We start from the raw sequence: 19,540 nt of genomic DNA on the forward strand, positions 1-19,540 counted from the left end.
AGACGTGTCTTCTTAGGCGAGGCGCGCGATAAAGAAATAAACGAGGGGGAGACTGCGCATCGCGGGAGTGAAAGGGCTCCTCTCCACTGACCCGGCGGCTTCATTGAGGCGCTAGTCTGGTCCCCACCGCATTCAAGGTCGCCTTTCAGACATACCTTATATCCAGGAGCCCCCCGACCAAGAAACGGACGTTGTCGCTCTGTCGACATGATGCACGCATTATACGCTTTACGTAGATTTTAATCGGAAAACGTAAGTATCCCAGCCGTTACCATAGAACAACCCATCACAATAACCCAGCCACCATGTACTCGTTTCTTCACGTTCCGCATATCAGTATCACTTTTTCATATAACCAATAGCGGAGTGCGGTACTGTGGTGCTAATGGCGAATCCGAATGGTTGATGTGGAGATGCTCCGCGGCGAAGGCGAGTTTCACTGGGCGTTTGAGATCAACTCGATGGAGACCTCCAGCGGGGCACTCTTTCTTGCGCCGCTGAGAAATTTCGGATCCAATCGGAACTCCAACGAAACAATTGTTCTCGGTGTGGAAAGTTGGGTTAGCTAGCTGGTTTTCATACATACTAACGGAAAGCGAAAACACGAAAAATCACATCGAACGAGTTTGCCCGGTGTTGTTTTCGTGTTTTCGCACTCCGTTTAGTATGCATTGTCGTTACTCCTGCACCGTGTAATGCTGAGGGTGCGCTTATTTACAGCGGCAGCTCTTAATGCCACACTTCGCCGTCACGCGTCGAAGTTGACACAAAACCCTCCTCCCCCTCCCCTGTCCTGTCTGCTTTCCTTCTCTCTGAGTTCGTGCGTGTGGTATGCTCTCTCTCTTCTGTTTCTGGGATGTGTTGTCTACCACGACATAACAAATCGATCCCATGGGCGTCCCATGGAAGTCTCCTGTGGGACGCTGGGATATCCTGTGGAAGGGGCCTAGCGGGAGAAATGACATCCCGATGACACCGTATTACCTTCTCGAACATACCAGACGCATTCTACGTCGGTTCCGGTTGAAAATGCGGGATGCGTTACGGATGAGGCGCTCAATCCGGGCTAGGATTTAATAATTTTTTTGTTGTCTGTATATACCTTGAGGACAAAAGAGTACTACAGACAGAGTATTTTTAGTTTGGTGCATAACACACAAATATTTTACAGGCCACTGGTGCAGCAAGGCTTACATGCTGCAGCAGCTGCAGCTGCTCCTGCACCTTCGCAAAAATGAGGCATGCGTTGCTATTCAGAACACTAGAAAACATTTCAAAGGAATGTGTATAGTGTCTCGAGACGCAAAGGTAATTTGGGAAATCCCTGTACAACAATCACAAATAATATGACATGCACTTTGAAATATCATGCAGTCCCAAAAAGTTTAACAGAGGTACATGCTGTCTAACGACATGTGCAACACAGCTAATCCGGCAAAAAGAGTATACAGATTATATATCAAAGCAGCGACAAGTACAGTGTTCTAGTTTGCAACCATCTGCAGATTTAAGGAAGGAAACGAGCACATTCAACGTTGCAACGCATGAAACAGCAAATAAAAAGCGTAAAGTGCAAACGAATCCCTCCCCCCAACCCAAGCATACCGAAATCAGGAGAATAATTAAATTCTAAAATGCCTCGCAAATGTGCTGCGCAGCACACCTTTACCAAATGGAACAAATATAGTGTTTCTGACACAGGTTCATACACGTTGCAATGCGCATTTAGTCCTACACTGTGGGACAGAAAACACACAACACCACAGTATACACGAAACGAAGCAGTCAATGCTATATGTGATCCCCAACTCAGGACGCCTACAGAGAAGGTCACAATATAAATATGACTACAGGCGTGTCAAAGCATATGCTGAAACTGTCCCAAACACAAAAATAAAACATGTTACGGTCCTGTTTCTTCAGATCATCAGAAATACATGCAATGTGAGGGTTCTTCAATAAGCTCTTCTTTATGCTGTCACATCACCACTCGAAGGAAAAAAAAAAAAACTTCGCAGTCGAGGCATCTTACCTACAACGGCACAGACGTTGGTTGCACCAGGACTAGGAGAATTATATTGTTAAATGTTCCGCAGATGTGCTCTTCACAGCGCCTTTGCAGCATGAACACATTGTGTTTCTGACCGAGTACAGTTAATATTGTGTCAATTGCAGAGCACATTTCCGCCCTGGATTGCTGTGGAACAAAAAACATACAACCTGCACAAAACGAAACAGCCAATACTGTGTGATGGCCAACTCAAAATGTCCACTGAAAAATCAGAATGCAAAACTACTACTTGTATAGATACGACTATGAGTGTGCCACAACACATGCTCAAACTATAGGAATGGGGGGAAAAAATATGTTAAGTGCACGTTTCTGAATATCACCACAAGTTAAATGCAATATGAGGGCGTCTGAACTGCTCATGAGTGTTCACACTTCAGCACACCACTGAAAGAAAAAGAAAAGAAAAGAAGGATGCAGAGAGAAACTTCACAGATTATGCGTCCTTGCACGCAACTTTTGCTCGTGGCAGGGTTCTGTTGCATGGCGCAGCCATAACCTGTACCTGTACAATATTAAAGGGATACTGTGGGACCGTCAATCTGGATTACGATATTGTGGGATTATTTCCATGTCTATGGGTATTACCCACGCTTTTCATTCAAAATGCGGGTTTCTGCAGTATAACGGGTTGCTGTGGGACTGTCTATCCGGTTTAAGATATTGTGGGACTATTCCATGTGTGCGGGTATTATCCATGCATTTCATTAAATATGCAGGTTTCTGCACTGTAATGGGGTACTGTGGGACTGTCGATCTTGATTACCATATCCTGGGACTATAGGCATGTCTACGGGTATTCCCGTGCTTTCCATTATAAACGCGTTTTTCGCACTGTAATGGGATACTGTGGGACCGTCAATCTGGATTACGATATTGTGGGACTATTTCCATGTCTATGGGTATTACCTATGCTTTTCACTCGGCCAGGCACTCTCGGCCAAGACGTCCAACTTTGCGAATGTCCTGCGACGAGTCTCTGGACTGTCGTGGGGTCCGTCTTGTGACGACCTGCGCCGACTACACCACTCCCTTGTGTTAGGCCTGCTGCGGTACAGCCTCCCGGTGTTGCACCGCCTGAGTAGGACAGGCGAGCGTGAGCTCCTCAATATGCAGGCCCGCAGCCTTCGAGTGTGTCTGGGCTTGCCTAAGACGACCGAAACATGCTCAGTACTTGCGGAGGCACGTGAACCACCTGCAAACATCCTGCATGACAGGGAGACCCTTCGAGTCTACACGCGGATCCTAACGCGGCACCCCTTCCACTCATAGGCTCATAGGCAATGACTGCCCCGACTCTGCCTTTGGTGGCGCTGTCGACCACCTGCGGGTGGTTGTGCCCCAGCCTTCGTGTGCCGTGTCCTTTGCCCCTCCTTTGTGGGCGCTCGACCGGCCCTTCGTGTGCTCCACTATCCCCGGCCTTGGGCGAAAGAATGACACGCCTTCCGTTGTCGCACGCTTGCCCTGGAGCACCTCTCCACGCTACATGACCAGCGGCTAGCTGTCTACACCGACGGGTCGGTCGTACCTGACAGAGCGAGCGCAGCGTTTTATATGCCCCACGAGGACAACGAGCGCACCTTTAAACTTGCAAACGAGACGTCACCCATGGAGCCTGAACTCTTTGCCGTCTACGCGGCGCTTGAGCACATTTCCATCTCGCCGCAGGGAAACTGGTCCATCTATACGGATAGTAAGGCAGCGTTAGAGGTTATCAGCTCACACGGATACCAGACGATTAACGACATCCACACAATGACTATCTCGTCATACAACTCCGTTCTCGCCTCCGGTCATACCGTCTGGCTCCAGCGGGTTCCCAGCCGCATAGGCCTCCCTGGGAATACCCGTGCCGACGCTGCTGCAAGGCGCGCACATAGCTGTGACAGCCCCGTCGCAAACCTACGGCTCACGGCATCCGCTTGCCTCCTTCAAATTCGTCGATGGTCTGCCTCTGAAACCCGCCATTTCATTGCAGACGCTATTCGATGCAACATCTTTCTTCGAGCCATCGACCCCGCGATGCAACTTTACCCCACCCAACACCTTACCGGGGCCGAGGAAACCCTCCTTCATCGCCTACGCCTTAACGGCGCCCACAATCCGTCACTCCTGAACAAGATGGGCAGACGCGGGTAGACGTGGGAATGGCCCCACAATATCGTAATCAAGACTGAGGGGCCCACAGTATTCCATTACGGTGCAGAAACCCGCATATTTAATGAAAAGCATAGGTGATATCCGCACACATTGGAATAGTCCCACAATATCGTAGGCAAGGTTGACGGTCCCACAGTATCCCATTACGGTACAGAAACCCGTTTTTTAATGAAAAGCATGGGTAATGCCCGTAAACAGGGGAATAGCGCCACAATATCGTAATCGAAATTCACAATCCCACAGCATTATAGTACAGAAACCAGCACTTTGAATGAAAAGCATGAGTAATACCCGTATACATGGGAATAGTCCCACAATATCGCAACCCAGATTGACAGTCCCAGAGTATCCCATTACAGTGCAGAAACCCCCGTTTTTAGTGAGAAGCATGGGTAATACCAGTAGACAGCGGCATAGTCCCACTATGTCGTAGTCCAGATAGACAGCCCGCCAGTATTACATTAGAGTGCAGAAACTTTTTTATGCTGATGATGTCGTCCTTTACCGTCCAATTAGAGATAATTCTGATTATTTAATTTTGCAGTCTGATTTAACGAACATTAAAAGTTGGTGTACTGTATGGCAGATGGAGGTTAATGTAGAAAAAAGTAAATTTATGACCTTCTCCGGGGCGAAGACGCAATACTGTAATACCTATGTATTTGTGATAGTAATCTAGAGAAGGTCATGATATATAAGTCTTGGGGGTTCATCTGGCTCATAACTTGTCGTGGTCACATCACATTAATGAAATCTCTCACAAAGCAATTCATACCTTGGGGTTTCTACGACATGTATTGCGCTTGGCATCTACAGATGTTAGATTAATGGCCTACAACACATTGGTCCGCAGTAAATTGGAATATGCGTCCATCATTTGGAATTCCTTCCAGAAGTATTTAATTGAACAAATCGAGGCCGTTGAAAATAAGGCAGTCCGTTTTATCTTTAAAAAATATGACTGGACCAGCATTACTGAATTCAAGCAATCAAATTGCATCCCACTTCTTGCTAACAGAAGGAAGGTTAAAAGGCTATTTTTGGGGTTTTCCTCAATGACTCTTCGTATATTGATCCAGCCGACCACTTATCGGCCCGTCTTGACCACCAACACAAGCTTAAGACGACATTTGTCATGACAGGCTATTTTTATAATTCCCCGCTTCAGACAGGCATCCGTGATTGGAATTCTTTGCCTGAAGAAGTTGACATGAATAATAATATTGATACCTTTACTAGGGCCTGTGAGAGATTGTGCTTAGAGTAGGTAAAGCAGTGAAAACAACTACGGTTTTCGAGGATTCGCAACTCAGTTTAACATATACAGACAACTATATTAATTTATGACATCTCTAATACCTCGCAGATAACATTCAATCACGCGACAAAGGTGGTACAATTATCAGTGTGGTAGTCTCAGAGCGGCACCGGACACCGGACAATTGCTCACCGTCCAAAAGCTCAAGGCGTAGAAACGCTCACCAAGCTTTTTATGTGCCTGTTGTTTTCGCAAGTGTCATAAACAAGGAGAAATGGCCGAGAGAGACCAGGAGGCACGGGCATCGGTACCTGTTTTCCCTGAGTTGTTCGAAATCGTTATGTGTCGTGTTTGGTTGGTAGCACAGTATGAAATGTTTGTTGCAGGAGAACACACTTTGTTGTGGCTTGGGGGATCATCATGTTTTCAACCACGCGCATGACTGAAGCTTCTTAATAGTAAAAAACCACAAGCATAGAAGCACGATAGGACTGACGTGGTAGTGGGATATATCAATAAAAGCTGAGGAGGACTGCAGGGCATTTATTGGTCGTTCATTTACCTCAAAAGATCTCTTTAATAGTTGCGAAGCGGACTGATTTAACTAGTGAAAATTTCGCATGACCGACAAGTGTTAAAGTGTATAGTGTGCTCTATAGTATGAGTCGTCTAATAAATTTTCTCAAACAACAAGTGTATAAGAATAGTGCGGTATAAATATAATAAGCCTGTGGTCGTTTCGTGAAAACCGTGCCTTGGTGCCGTGAACACCAAAATGACATTTTGATCAACTTTGGATCGTAATAGCACTTGATATAAAATTGATAGCAGAGATGTGATAATTTCATTATTTAGTCTGTACGTTATTAATTAATATCCCAGAGTATCGGAGCCGGGTCTCGTTCCCCTGTTGCACCCTGGGACGGCGCGTTTGCTCAAATCCTCGTCCAGCTGGCCGTCACACACGCCAAAATGACATTTTGATCAACTTTGGTTGATAATAACACTTGATATAAAATTGATATAAGAGATGTGATAATCTCATTATTTATTCTGTATATTATTAATTAATATCCCAGAGTATGGGACTCGGGTCTCGTTCCCCTGTTGCACCCGGGGTCGGCGCGTTTGGTCAAAACCTCGTAGAGCCGGTCGTCACAGACGCCAAAATGACATTTTGATCAACTTTGGTTCGTAGTAGCACTTGATATAAAATTAATATCAGAGATGTCATAATCTCAGTATTTAGTCTGTATATTATTAATTAATATCACTGAGTATCGGACCAGGGTCTAGTTCCCCTATTGCACCCCCGGTCGTCCCGTTTGCTCAAATCCCCGTTCAGCGGGCCGTCACAGACGCCAAATTGACATTTTGATCAACTTTGGTTGATAATAACACTTGGTATAAAATTGATGTCAGATATGTCATAATCTAATTATTTAGTCTGTATGTTCTTAATTAATAACACAGAGTGTCGGACCCGGGTCTCGTTCCCCTGTTGCCCTTTGGAGATCCGGAAGGAATGGCCCTTCGCCTTTCGTACTCCTTCTGAGTTTCGACGCATGCGTATTACTATAATACTGTATCTTAGTGCGTGGAACGCCTAAGAAGGGATTCTCGTCTGGGACGCATCTTTGAAGACCCTGGGTGCATCAGGGTTTACACTCACACGTCGTGCGGTGGTTGGTATGTGGTCAGGAGGATGTACCGACTCAAAATAGGCGATGACATTTCAAAAATTGCACTTTCTTTGTCGAAAAATCATAGTCTAAAAATGCGCCCTGTGCAAAAATCGACGAAATCCCTATAGGCGCAATGCATTAAAATTCATTTGAGTTGGGTGCACTAGATTTATATTCTGCTACCGTCTTTCTTGTTTCTAGGAGTTCTTTACATGGTATTCTTACTTGTTAAACGATGACATCTTACAACTTTTATTCCATTTTGCTGTTAATTGACACAAACGCAATTTCCCATTGTGTTCACGTCCTGTAAGGTCACTTCCCGCGAAGCAGTTCGGTATAGCAGTGGAGCACACCGACGGGAGGGTGACCGCGAATTCTGCGAATGAGGAGAGGAAGAATACGTCTGTACCACGGTACGCATAGGGGATCTTGTGTTCACAGTTGTCTCCCTCTACCTTCGTCCTAGATACGCTCACGAGGTGAATGACCTTGCAGCAATATTAGACATAATTTCCATCACCAAATGCATTATGTGGCGACTTCAACGCCCACAACACCATCTGGGGCAGTACCTGATGCTATGCGAGGGGACAGCAATTCGGCGACATATTCTCAGAACGTGACCTTCATCTTCTTAACGATGGCTCGCCAACGTTTATCAGGACCGGCCTCCTCTCGTCTTGCTTGGACCTTACCGTTGCACCAGCATCAATTGCACGCCGCTTCCGGTGGCATGTTGATGTGTACTCACTAGGAAGTGACCATCTATCGTACCTGTATTGATCAGCATTTGTGGAGCGCATCGACATCGTTCCGTTCATTACGCCAAAAGGACGGACTGGCATGTATTTCGTGACGCGGTCGAGAACGTTGTTACCGCATCTACACCCGCAAGCGAGGAGGCGTTCTCCCATACTGTATTCAGAGCTACCCAAGGCACTACGAAAGTTTTCGGCGTCCTCGAGAAGTTCACAGCTGTAGACGTAGAATACGAGAAGCTTCGCGCCATCCGCCGCCGCGCTGAGCGCCGAGTTCGCCGCTCCGACCTTCCAATTCACTGTACTGAAGCCAAACGAATACAAAAGGTAGTCCATACTCCATAGACACTTATGAAAGCTTGCACTCGACCATTGGAGGAACTTTGCGTCGTCCCCCTCTCCCCGCACACCCCTCTCTCGGATTTGGTCCGTGCTCAAAGGCCTCTCTGCACCTGTGATTCAGAGGGAGCCATTCCGATCGCTGTCGTTAGCTGCGGGACGCATAGAGCTACAGATCGCAGAGGAGTACTGTGCTCGCCTAACTGCAACTCCTAATCACATACTAGCAGCTGCAACAGACATTCCCATCGTACTGGAGTCATCGGATGAACCGTCTGTAGACGTTCTCTTCTCGATCAGAGATAGCCGTGGGTGAGTAACCGTTTAATGACTGTGGCATGAGATGCAGGGAATGAACATGCTGTGATCAGTACGCAGCCAAGTCCAGAATGAGAACATGAAGTACGCGCTCTCGCGCTTCTTAGTTAGCCACCAGTGGCGCCACTACAATAGCTCCCCCTTTAGGTCGAGCCGTAGCGGTCGACAGTATGACGATCCCGTAAGGGGTAGTGGCGTACACTGCTGTCCGGTCCCGTTGCTTCGTTGCCTGGTGCCGACGTTGGTCTGCGAACGAGAGAAGAGCTTGACTCTGCAGTACAACACTCCGGAATGCACCCCTCTCCGGGGGCTGATCAGGTCAGATATAAAGCCATTCAAAGCCTCCCAATGAGTGGATGACAAACACTCCTCAATATAATCAACCAATCTTGGTGCACGAAAACTGTTCCGAGTCCATGGAAAACCGCCATGGTAACTCCCAAACCAGGAAAGTATCCGCAGAACATCGACTCATTTCGCCCAGCAGCCCTTACCAGCTGCAGAGGCAAAATTATGGAGCGCATGATCCACTCGCGCTTAAACTGGTATTTTGAAACCAGGGCCTATTTCCCAGAAGTCATGGCAGGATTTCGCCAAGGAAGATCGGCGATAGATAATGTCATAGACATTGTCTCCAGTGTCCAGCAAGCTCGGACTGAAGGACAGCTAACAGCTGGCGTTTCCCTCGACGTGATGAAGGCGTACGACAGCGTGCTGCACAGCGTCATCGTCGGAGGCTGGAATAGGGGGACGGCCGCTATCATGGATCCAAGATTTTCTCTCTGATCGGTTCCTATCTGTGCGCACTTCAGAGGGAGACACGACCGCATATGCTGTTCACCGTGGCGTTCCACAAGGAAGCGTACTAAGCCCACTGCTCTTCAATATCGTCATGGCTTCACTCCCCTTACAGTTACGTGGACACATCCACATAACAATAAATGCTGACGACGTGTGCATCTGGACCTCAGCTGCCCGCCGCGATACGATCCAACAAAGTCTACAGACCGCTCTAGACACTATTGTATCCTACCTCACCGACCGCAGGCTCTCGATCTCACCAAGCAAAACGGTAGCCATGGCGTTTACGCGCCGCTCCTTTAGCAAGTACCCTCTACATGTTCGGGGCCTGCCGCTGAAGTTTGTCTGGCATTATCAATACTTGGGTATCATCATAGACGGAGGGTTGACATGGTCGAAACACCTTAAGTCAATTTGGACCAAAACCTACAACTATACCAACGTGCTAGGACACGTCTCTGGAGCATCTTGGGTTTGACGTGTGCTGACATGCGTCAGCTACACTGCTCCCTCAAAATTTGAACCTTAAGGTACAGCTTGCCGGCCCTACACGGCCTCAGTAGAAACGGAGAGATGAAACTCCTACGGATCCAAGCACGCAGTCTCCGAGTATGCCAAGGAGTTCCTAGGACCACTGAGACATACTCCGTCTTAGCTGAAGCGAAGGAACCACCGGCGCATATCCTGCGAGACAGAGAGACACTCCGTACCTACACGCCATTTCTCACCCGGCACCACCAATCACATTACCTCCAGCCTATTGAGTCAAACTGCCCATCGTCTACGTTCGGAGCTGCAGTCTCCCGTCTAAACTAGCTGGGTACCATCGTCCACTGCACAGTTCTCATATGCACAACCTATGTGGACCCTTTGTACCCCCACAGTACATACGGACATCTCGGGCCTAGCAACGAAAAGTGACGCGCCCCCTATCATCGCGCACGAACTTGTTCTAGAACATTTAGACGCTGCACAGCACCAACGAAGGGAAGTGTACACTGACGGATCTGTGGTACCAGGCATTTCAACGGCCGCATTCTACTTGCCGAGTTATAACATTCAGCAAGGATTTAAGCTTCCTCATGAAACATCCTCCACAGAGGAAGAGCTCTACGCCATCTACGCATCATTGTGCGACATCGCGTTCATTAGCGGACAATTGGACGGTCTTGACTGAGAGCAAGTCAGCATTACAGATGATTGCCTCATACTGTGCTAATACGATTAACGACATCTGCACAAGGATCACCAAAGCGCTACAGTGAATTACTCGCATCAGGCCACAGTGTCTGGTTATAGTGTGTGCCAGGCCATATTGGCCTTCACGGGAACACATATGCTGACGACGCTGCGCACCACGCACATGAGGAAGGTAAGGTACTTGCATCAGTACCGATGTCGTCGTCCGCCAGCAGAATTCAGGTGAGGCGGCTCTGCGCCCGCAACACACTACACTTCATAGATAATGCTGTGCCTGAAAACACGTTCCTCCACTCCATCGACCCGAAGATGGAATACCCTACCACTCTGCGGCTCACCCGAAGGGAAGAAACTATCGTACACCGTTTACGGTTAAACGTAGCCCGAACACCGTCACTGCTATTCAATATGAGCCAACTGAACTCCTCAGTATGCGCAACCTGCAGGGCGGAAGCAGACACAGCGCATCTATTACTGCACTGCACACGTAACGACACTGCCCGCGACACCCTCAAAGGACGCCTGACTGCTCTGGGACACGCACACATAGATCTTTCTGTACTACTTGGCCCTGTGCGACACTCCCGCCAGTGGTGCGTCACTCGAGTTCTGCTCGACTTCCTCAAGACGACAGACCTCATGAACAAATTATGAGTTTACCTTTCATGTCATCTACTATTCGCCCCACCCTCGTCATCTTATATTTGGTTTTGCTTCATGTTTGTGCTATATTTTTGATTTAGGAATAGCAAGCCGACCTTGGGTCAGCCTGACCTTTCCGAAATAAACGTATATTCCCCCCACGAATAGTGTGTGTGGGGGGGGATCCACGGATAGCAAGCCCCCGCGAGGGTGGCTGACCTTCCGTAACCCATATCAAACCAAACCAAACCAAGTGATTTTCATATCAATGTGGATTAAACTGCGTGACAAATAAATTAAATTATGTGAAATGAGGATTAAAAATAATGAAAGGAGGATTAATTCTTATCGCACGAGGATGAATAACGGCAGCAGAACCTGTAGTGATTTGTCGCTGCTACGTCGCATAGATCTGGAGCTGAAGTTTACCGCGCTCTGTAGGACGCTTTATGTACAACACTGGTGTCGGCCGACTGCCACCGACTCCAAAGTTGATCCAAGTTGGTGCAGAAAGATGGCCCATGTGAACGCTGCCTAACCGCTCGATCTCATTGCAGGTGCACACAGGTGGGAACATCTATCGTGGCGGACCTTTAACAGTGATTGAGGATGAGGAGCTCAACGTAAGATGGGAATTGTATTTTTATATTTCTCACACGTTATTGTACTGTTAAAGAAAAACGTACATAAAATGCATAAAGGAGCATAATTCCTGCTGAAGTAAGGTTTATGCCATATGACTATACACCAGTAAAGTTACTGTGCAAAGAACGTAACTGAGTTATTTACGAAGTTACGGGTAATGAAAATGAACTTGAATTTACTAATCTACTCTGGAAAAGTAACGAGTTACGTTTAAGTTACTTGCTACCTAATGTGGACTTTCTTTCTTGACCTTTCAATAGTTAATTGAGATCATTGATAATGGGCGTTGTAAGACGTGTACGCAAATATAGTTTTATTTATACGAAAACTACAGTATTTGATGTGACGAAGCGTACCTTCATGTGCTGCTCCAGGGAAGAATTTGATGATTTTAGTGTCCTAATAAGGTTCTTACAAAGGAAGACAAAGCGTCCATTTAAAGTTTAGGTTCCATGCGTTTTCTTGCATCCACATTTCATAGAACCGCGCCCGCTTTTAATCTTGGTACACAGTAGCCTCTTGTCATTATAAATACACAGTTTGTCGCTACACTCTAAAAACAGAGCTTCACCGCAAAGCACGCTCTTAGCCAACCATCATCCCAAATGGCAACATTCTCTCCCTTGATTTGATCATAGGGGTGACACAAACCTCGTCATTGCTGTAACTACCGTCAAGCGGGTGCTTTTTGCAAAACTGCCATCTTATCCTGGTCGCACGTCATAGAAAACGTCATTTTAGGTCATGTGACTTTGTTTACATGTCGTTTTGCCGCTTACCGAAATATTTCTGTCGTCAAAAAGGCAAAAGATGAACATATTTTGCTAGCGTAAACTATGCGGGGCTTCTTCCGCAACATGGTAGCCCATTCCTCGTTAGTTTAAGTACATCGCATCGGCTCAGAGGGTCTTAACACGCGGTCGTTATCACATCTTTGGAAGTCGTCAACAGTGCGAGGCCGTATGTGCAAAACTGCGGGTTTTACTTGAGAAGGAGAGGCATTACCCAGATACAAATCGTTGGAACATCACAAAAGGAACGAAAGAAGAAATACATAAGAGTAGAAGGAACACTCTATATTACGTATATAAAACTAGTTGCTAAAAAATTACTGTTTTATGAGTTGCTGTGTACTCGAAAAAAAAACAACAACAACAAAAAAAAAAAAAGAAAGAAAACAGGGTAGTATCAGCCTCAACGAAAGTTGGCAGGGTGTCACATGCAACAACATCCGCGGGTAAGTGGTTCCAAACATCTATGGTCAGAGGAAAAAACGAATTCTTCAGACAGCTGGTACGGAACTTATATTGCTTGATGTGCTTTGCGTGCTTTAGACGCGTACTACCCCACTGAGAAAAATGTACATATTCATTCGCCTGGGCACAGGTTTGGTCATAGGAGATACTCCCAAGTAACTTTGAGCGCTGAATTTTGGTTCTCACTTCGAGGGAGGGAAGACCTGCCGCAGCTAAGTGTTCAGTCGGAGAAGACCTACGAGAAAACGGGTTAAATATAAAGCGAGCAGCCCTTCTCTGAACTTTGTCTGTGCCCTGTATCGCGCTGTTAGTTAGTTGTATAATATAAGACAGAGCGGACAAGTGTTACATAAGCAAGTTGCCGAGATGTACGATTAGATTCTTTCAAGGTCCTTCTCAGATAAAACAGCCTCTGGTTAGCCCTACCTATTACGGTGTCAAGATAACGGTCCCAGCGGAGATAATTTTGTACGATAACGCCTAGATATTTGTACTCACTGGCGGAAGCCAGTACTTAGACCTTTATCTTGTAGGGGTAGTCAATTATCGATTTCTTTTTGCGAGTGATGCTCATCTTCACACTCTTTGCCGCATTCAAAGACATCTTCCACTTACCGTGTATTCACACGAGCGCGTTTTCTGACGGCGCAGCAACTGAAGGAGGAGAAGGAGGTATCAGCGTAATCACGCAATCATCCAACCATTCGGTCGCGGGCGGGGCTTATCGTACAGCAGAATCTATGGAGCGCGCAAGTTTTTATTTTTGGTGAGATATGAAAGCGCCTTGTGCAACATCACTGCGCTCAGCAGCTCTGTCCGTCAGAAAGAACCACGCGGATAGTTCGTTCGCGGGGCACAGAATCTGACGACTGACGCGCAGAGTCTTCCAGGAAGACGAAACAAAAATTGAATGCCGCCCTCAGTTGCCAATGTGACAAACTCTCCCAAGCAGCACAATGCACTGATAGCCGAGTGCAATAGGAGTGGACGGGTAGGTGAAAGGCCTTGAACAGACTCGTGAAACTAAGCAACATTGATAAGACGTATACCGCCCGCCCCTATTGCACTCGACTTTCAGTACATTGTGCTGCTTGGGCTGATTTTTGATCTAATACACCTGGTAGAGCAACACCCGATTTTGTGGAAACTTGCCGATGAGCAATACAGAAATGTAGCAAGGAAACTTTCCATGTGGGAAAAGATTGCTTTTGAAATGAAAAAGAGACACCTGGATGTCGAAGCAACGGTAGGTATGTACACCAAAACGCTTTTTGGGTCCCCATATTCACGGCGCAGTCGTCGTATCAGTTGGCAACCTGTTAATTATTTATACAGCATGCTCGCGTTCCAAACCAAAAGGTATCGGCTCAGGATGCTGCAGTTTCGTTTAAAAACGAGACAATGTGTGAGCAGTATGTCGCACGCGTAAGCCTAAGGCGGGCAAACTTTTATCCACAAGCCGGACATTGTGGGGTCGCGCATATTCATAGTTGTCTGGCATCATAAATTTACCATGTGATGCTTTAATATTTTAGGGCTGTCATTACATAAGCCTACATGGTAGCACCTCGAGGTCACCATCACGTTATGCAGTGCGTTTGCGATAGGCCACTGTGTGCATACATTATGTTCTGAGAAGCATGCACCAGAACGAACAGTTGTAACAAAGGGAGCCAGTTTTCCGCGGTTTCACTATTTCTACGTGTCTCCCATCCCTCGTAGCCACACAGTTTGTGAACTGCCACAGCGCTTCAAAGTAACGTGCTTTACCTTGCTGCGTTCTCGGCAGCAGGATAACATGGTCGAATTCAGCGGCTATGGTGCGACACATATCCCATAAAATATAATTCACAGTGCTAATTCCTATGCGGAACAGGAACGCTAGAGATAATTGAGTTTCACCTAAAAAGTATCATAAATTAATTATGACTTATTATATGTACACTCTAAAAGCAGAACTTCACCGCATATACCACGCTGTGCGCCAACCATTGCCACGAATGATAGCGTGATCGCTTCTGATTCGAAGAGAAAGGGGGCATACGCCTTTTTGTGGCAATTTTCATACATCCAAATTACCACAAAAAGACGTACCCGCCTCTCTCTCTTCGAATCAGAAGCGATAACCATATCATTCATGGCAATGGTTGGCGCAGAGCGTGGTATGTGGTGAAGTTCGGTTTTTAGAGTGTAAAGATATATATAGTGCTAAAAATGCAACATAGTTACGAAGTTACGAAAGGAAAGTTAGGTAGCAAGCGAGCTGGTGGTGACGATCCATGACTTGAAAACCCGAGACGAGGTAGGGACGAAAACAGACATACACAAACACGGTCTCAAACTCAGCTGACAGGTTTATTGCAAAACAACATTTAAATAGACACTAGGTGGGAGAGTGGGGGTAAGCTAACAAGCTCTTCAAAGCGGGAGACAAGGTCAGGGAAGCTTTGCTGACACAGTTCCCATAACTGAGGATAGAAAGGGTTTCCCGAAGGAGCCTTCTATGAAGGTCAGCCTCCCTGGCCAACACCATTGTTCGACTCCATAAGGGTTCACAGTTGTTACAATCTTGTAGATGTTTAGCTACTTCCGACACACGGTCTTTGTTCCTCGCCTTCAATGCATGCTCACGCAGACGATCATTTAAGCAACGCTTACTTTGCCCAATATAACAAAAACCACATTTAAAAGGAATTTCATAGACGATATTCGACTGACATGAAACAAACATTCGCTTATGATTTTTACAACTTGCTACAGATTTACTGAAAGGTGTCAGGGCGTCAAGACGAAAGTTATTGCGAAAGGCAAGGTTGACATTAAATTTTTTGGCAACATGTAGGAGATTGTGTGATACGGCATGAATGTAGGGAATAACCACACGGTTTTCGTGGGGTTTCACAAGGTCATTGGCAGGACCGAACATCTTAGCGCTAATAAGTCTTAACCCACGGATCACCAAAGACTGGGAATACCCCGCATCACCCAAGCGAACCATTTGGTGGCTGATAGAAGAGCGAAGGTTATGGATGCAAGACTTTTTTGCGGCATTTGACAGTAAGCCAGAGACAACACCGAATTTAACACTTTTCGAGTGACAACTATGGGCCGGAAGTACCGGCTTAGGTTTTTCTTTGCCATAGGACCAACACAGACCCTGATTGAACATGATTCTTAGGTCCAAGTATTGAAGAGAATTACCGGTAGGACGCTCAAAGGTAAAGGCTAACTCAGGAGCAGCAGATGCTATTACACCACGGCATTCATCAATAAGACCCTCATTCTCACAAGACAATATAAGAAGGTCATCAACAAACGTTTTTACAAGTACCAACGGGGAACGGAATGCAGAAAGAAACGATATTATAGCATTATCAACAGTGCGTAGATAAATCTCAGACAACATTGGCGCAATAGATGAGCCGATACAAATACCCGTTTTCTGCGTGTACAATGCGCCATCAATGTAGATGGCAGTGGATTTGAGGTACAATTCTAAGATTCGCAAAAAATCATTGACTGAGATACCTGCTAAAGACTGGAACCGTACCAGCTGCTGCTCTAAAAAGTCTCTTACTCTGTTTCAGAGAAGGTTAACTTGCAGGGAGTAATAAAGATCCTTAATGTCCAAAGAAAGGCCAAAACATTTCTTACCATGGAAGGGGCTCAAGAATTCAACCAAACAATCTGAATTCCTTAGGACGAGAGAACTAGGTTCAAATACAGTGGACAAGGATTGTTGAATATAAGTAGATACAATTTTCTGCCAGGTACGACCTTCGTTGACAACGATTCTTAAAGGCATCTCAGGCTTGTGATCCTTGATAAGAAATTTGACAGAAAGAGTATCAAACGGCGCAGCTTGTATCGATTTGCATAGTGACTGAAGGTTGCTATCCTTGAGAACCGAGCATATTCGCTTTTTCAAAACCCCAACGTTTCCGGAAAAGGGGGTCAACAATTTACCAATAGCTTCCTGTTTCTTAGTTTCGAAAGAACTTACATGGAGGACCGCAAAACTAGCACTTTTGTCCGTTTGTAACAGACATAAGCTCTTAGAGCGAAGCTCATCATTTATGGAGGAAAATGGTAGAAGGCTACGTTTCACTGAAGGCGGACAGGAGTTCATACAATGCAAGATTCGTTTTACAGCTTGATCAGTAAATGAAGAGGCCATTTGAGGGTCACTGATAGCAGAAGAGATCTTCGTTATGCATGCGGCTATATCGAGCCGGGACGGTTTTACATTCAGACAGAATTTGGGTCCATTAGAAAGGATCTTAGCAGCAAAAGAAGATAAAGGAACATTGCTAAGGTTGACTATATTACGTGAAACAGGACTAGGTTCAGGCTTACGTGGTGCAGGCAATGAACTCCTCAACTTCGCAAAGTTCGACACAAAAGCGGAGTCGTTACGTTACGTTATAGCGCCTCTTGTTAATTATTCACTGGGGGAGCTTCTTATATAACACGATATGCAAAAAAGTGCGAATTTGTGTATTTCGTTTTGTTCCATAATTTTATGTGTCTGGATGGGACGGTAACGTACCCCCCCCCCCCACAAGAAAAAAAAAAGGAAGAAAAATCAGGAATGGTCATAAGGGTTGCTTCAAACGGAGAGGGTTATTTCCAAGAGAGGTTCTTTTCCGGCTCTAATTGCACTACCAACGTTCGGATTCATAGTGGCAAACTCTACCTCGCTACGCCACAGGTATATGCGATGAACGTTTTACTGCAATGAGCAGTGTATGAAGGCAGCAGGCACAAAAACATGGCCTGACCAACGCCTAAAGTAATGGGACCAATGAAACGCAGGAATTGGAAGGTACCAGGAGAGGGGATCAGACCTGAACCATCCGAGTTCTGCACTCTAAAAACTGAACTTCACGGCACAGCAGGCTATGAGACAACCACGGCCACGAACGATAGGGTTATCACTTCTGATTCGAAGAGAGAGGAGGGCGTACGTCTTTTTGTGTCAATTATCATATATCCAAATTCACTAAGGTGGAGGTGTAATGACAGGATCGGCTCGCTGTTGGCCCCACAGAAGTGGGCGTCGTCACGACTATAGCAGAAAAAAATAAAAAAAAGAAAGGACGACGGGTGGAGATGCATAGAGGGTGCATGAGTTCGTAGGGGAGATCAAAGTGTTAGATGAATCGTTGAGCAAGACCATCCTTCTGCAGAAAGAGAATAAGGTTTCTTGCTTTAGCGGGACGTTCCGCAGAAGAACCACCACACACGCACACACACCATTGACACAAAAAGGCGTATGCTCCACTCTGTCCTCCAACCAGAAGTGAGAACCCTATCATTCGCTGCAATGGTTGGCGCAGAGCGGCTGTTTTTACTGTGTTCGAAAAGTGCGACCTTTACGCTACAGCAGTGTCTTTTATTTTAGTTGAGTGCTAGCGCCGCGAAGCAACTGTGAGTATGAGCAGCGTACAGACGCGGACGAATGGAGAGGGGATAGCAAGAAGGAGGGGGGACAGGGAGGGGGTTAGTATGCGTCCTGGACCGACTTCAGGGGGAACTGTGCTGACATTCGTCTGGAAAGTCTTCGAAAAACCCAGGGAAAACCTCCGACAGCACAGCCGGTGACGGGACTCGACCGCGTGTCACCTCCCACTCTCAGCTTGGAAAGCAATCATTGTAACCATTATGCCACGGGAGCTAGTCCGCAGCCGTCTCTGCTTTACACCACACACAACACCGTCAGAGTGCTGCGGAGTCACGGTAGAAAACGACGACGCACAGCTTTCATAGCACTCTCTCCTACGCTCTTTCACGCTCGCTCTTATTTACGAACGCTTTATGCATTTACAGGCATGTTTAAGCGCACATAATTCGAACGAACCTGTTGCCAGATGTGTTACGGAAAGACGATTACTGGCTAGTATACTGTCCCGCATATTCGTCTCTCCTGTCCTTATGCGCTTTGCTATGCGGAGCAGAATGTATTCAAAGGTGGCCGCATCCATTCTCAAACCTTGCGGTAGACACATGGGTCCTCGTCTCGTAGCTCCTGTAGAAGGATATTTTGCAAACCGTGCTCTTTGCTCAACACCCATTCCACCGTCGATTTCTTCCTTAACCGCTTCTTTTTACGGCAGCAATCACTATCGTCAGAGAGAACATCAAGAGCCACCAGTTTTCGCTTTCTTTCGTCCATTGCGTACCAAGCGCCGTGCACATAAAATTAATACTGCAACCTTCAACCGCAGCGCGAACGTTATCCCCAGCCGCTAAGCTGACAGGACGTTGGAACACTATCTGTGTAGGCATTCCAGAAGGGCGTAGCCTCAGCGCCTTATCATTTACCCTCTCGCTACTTCAGTCGCTGCGCCGTCAGAAAACACGCTCGTGAATACACGGTTAGTACACCAAGCAACGACAGAGTC

General features: G+C 46.5%; 1 protein-coding gene and 1 pseudogene across 3 annotated transcripts in view; one reads left to right on the forward strand and one right to left on the reverse strand.

The window, feature by feature from the left end:
• Positions 1–19,540, forward strand: part of LOC135373261 (methanethiol oxidase-like) — a 326,674-nt gene that overhangs the window by 243,947 nt on the left and 63,187 nt on the right. For 2 of the 3 annotated variants that reach the window (XM_064606489.1, XM_064606491.1), the window contains exon 9: positions 11,793–11,858. The exons of the other annotated variant lie outside the window; for it this stretch is intronic. In XM_064606489.1, the coding sequence (XP_064462559.1) occupies positions 11,793–11,858 (66 nt within the window). The remainder of the gene's footprint in view (positions 1–11,792; positions 11,859–19,540) is intronic. 3 annotated transcript variants of the gene reach the window in all.
• On the reverse strand, positions 15,489–17,313 carry LOC135373300 (uncharacterized; annotated as a pseudogene).

The sequence above is a fragment of the Ornithodoros turicata genome, unplaced genomic scaffold, assembly GCF_037126465.1.
Source record: "Ornithodoros turicata isolate Travis unplaced genomic scaffold, ASM3712646v1 Chromosome23, whole genome shotgun sequence".
Classification (NCBI taxonomy): domain Eukaryota; kingdom Metazoa; phylum Arthropoda; class Arachnida; order Ixodida; family Argasidae; genus Ornithodoros; species Ornithodoros turicata.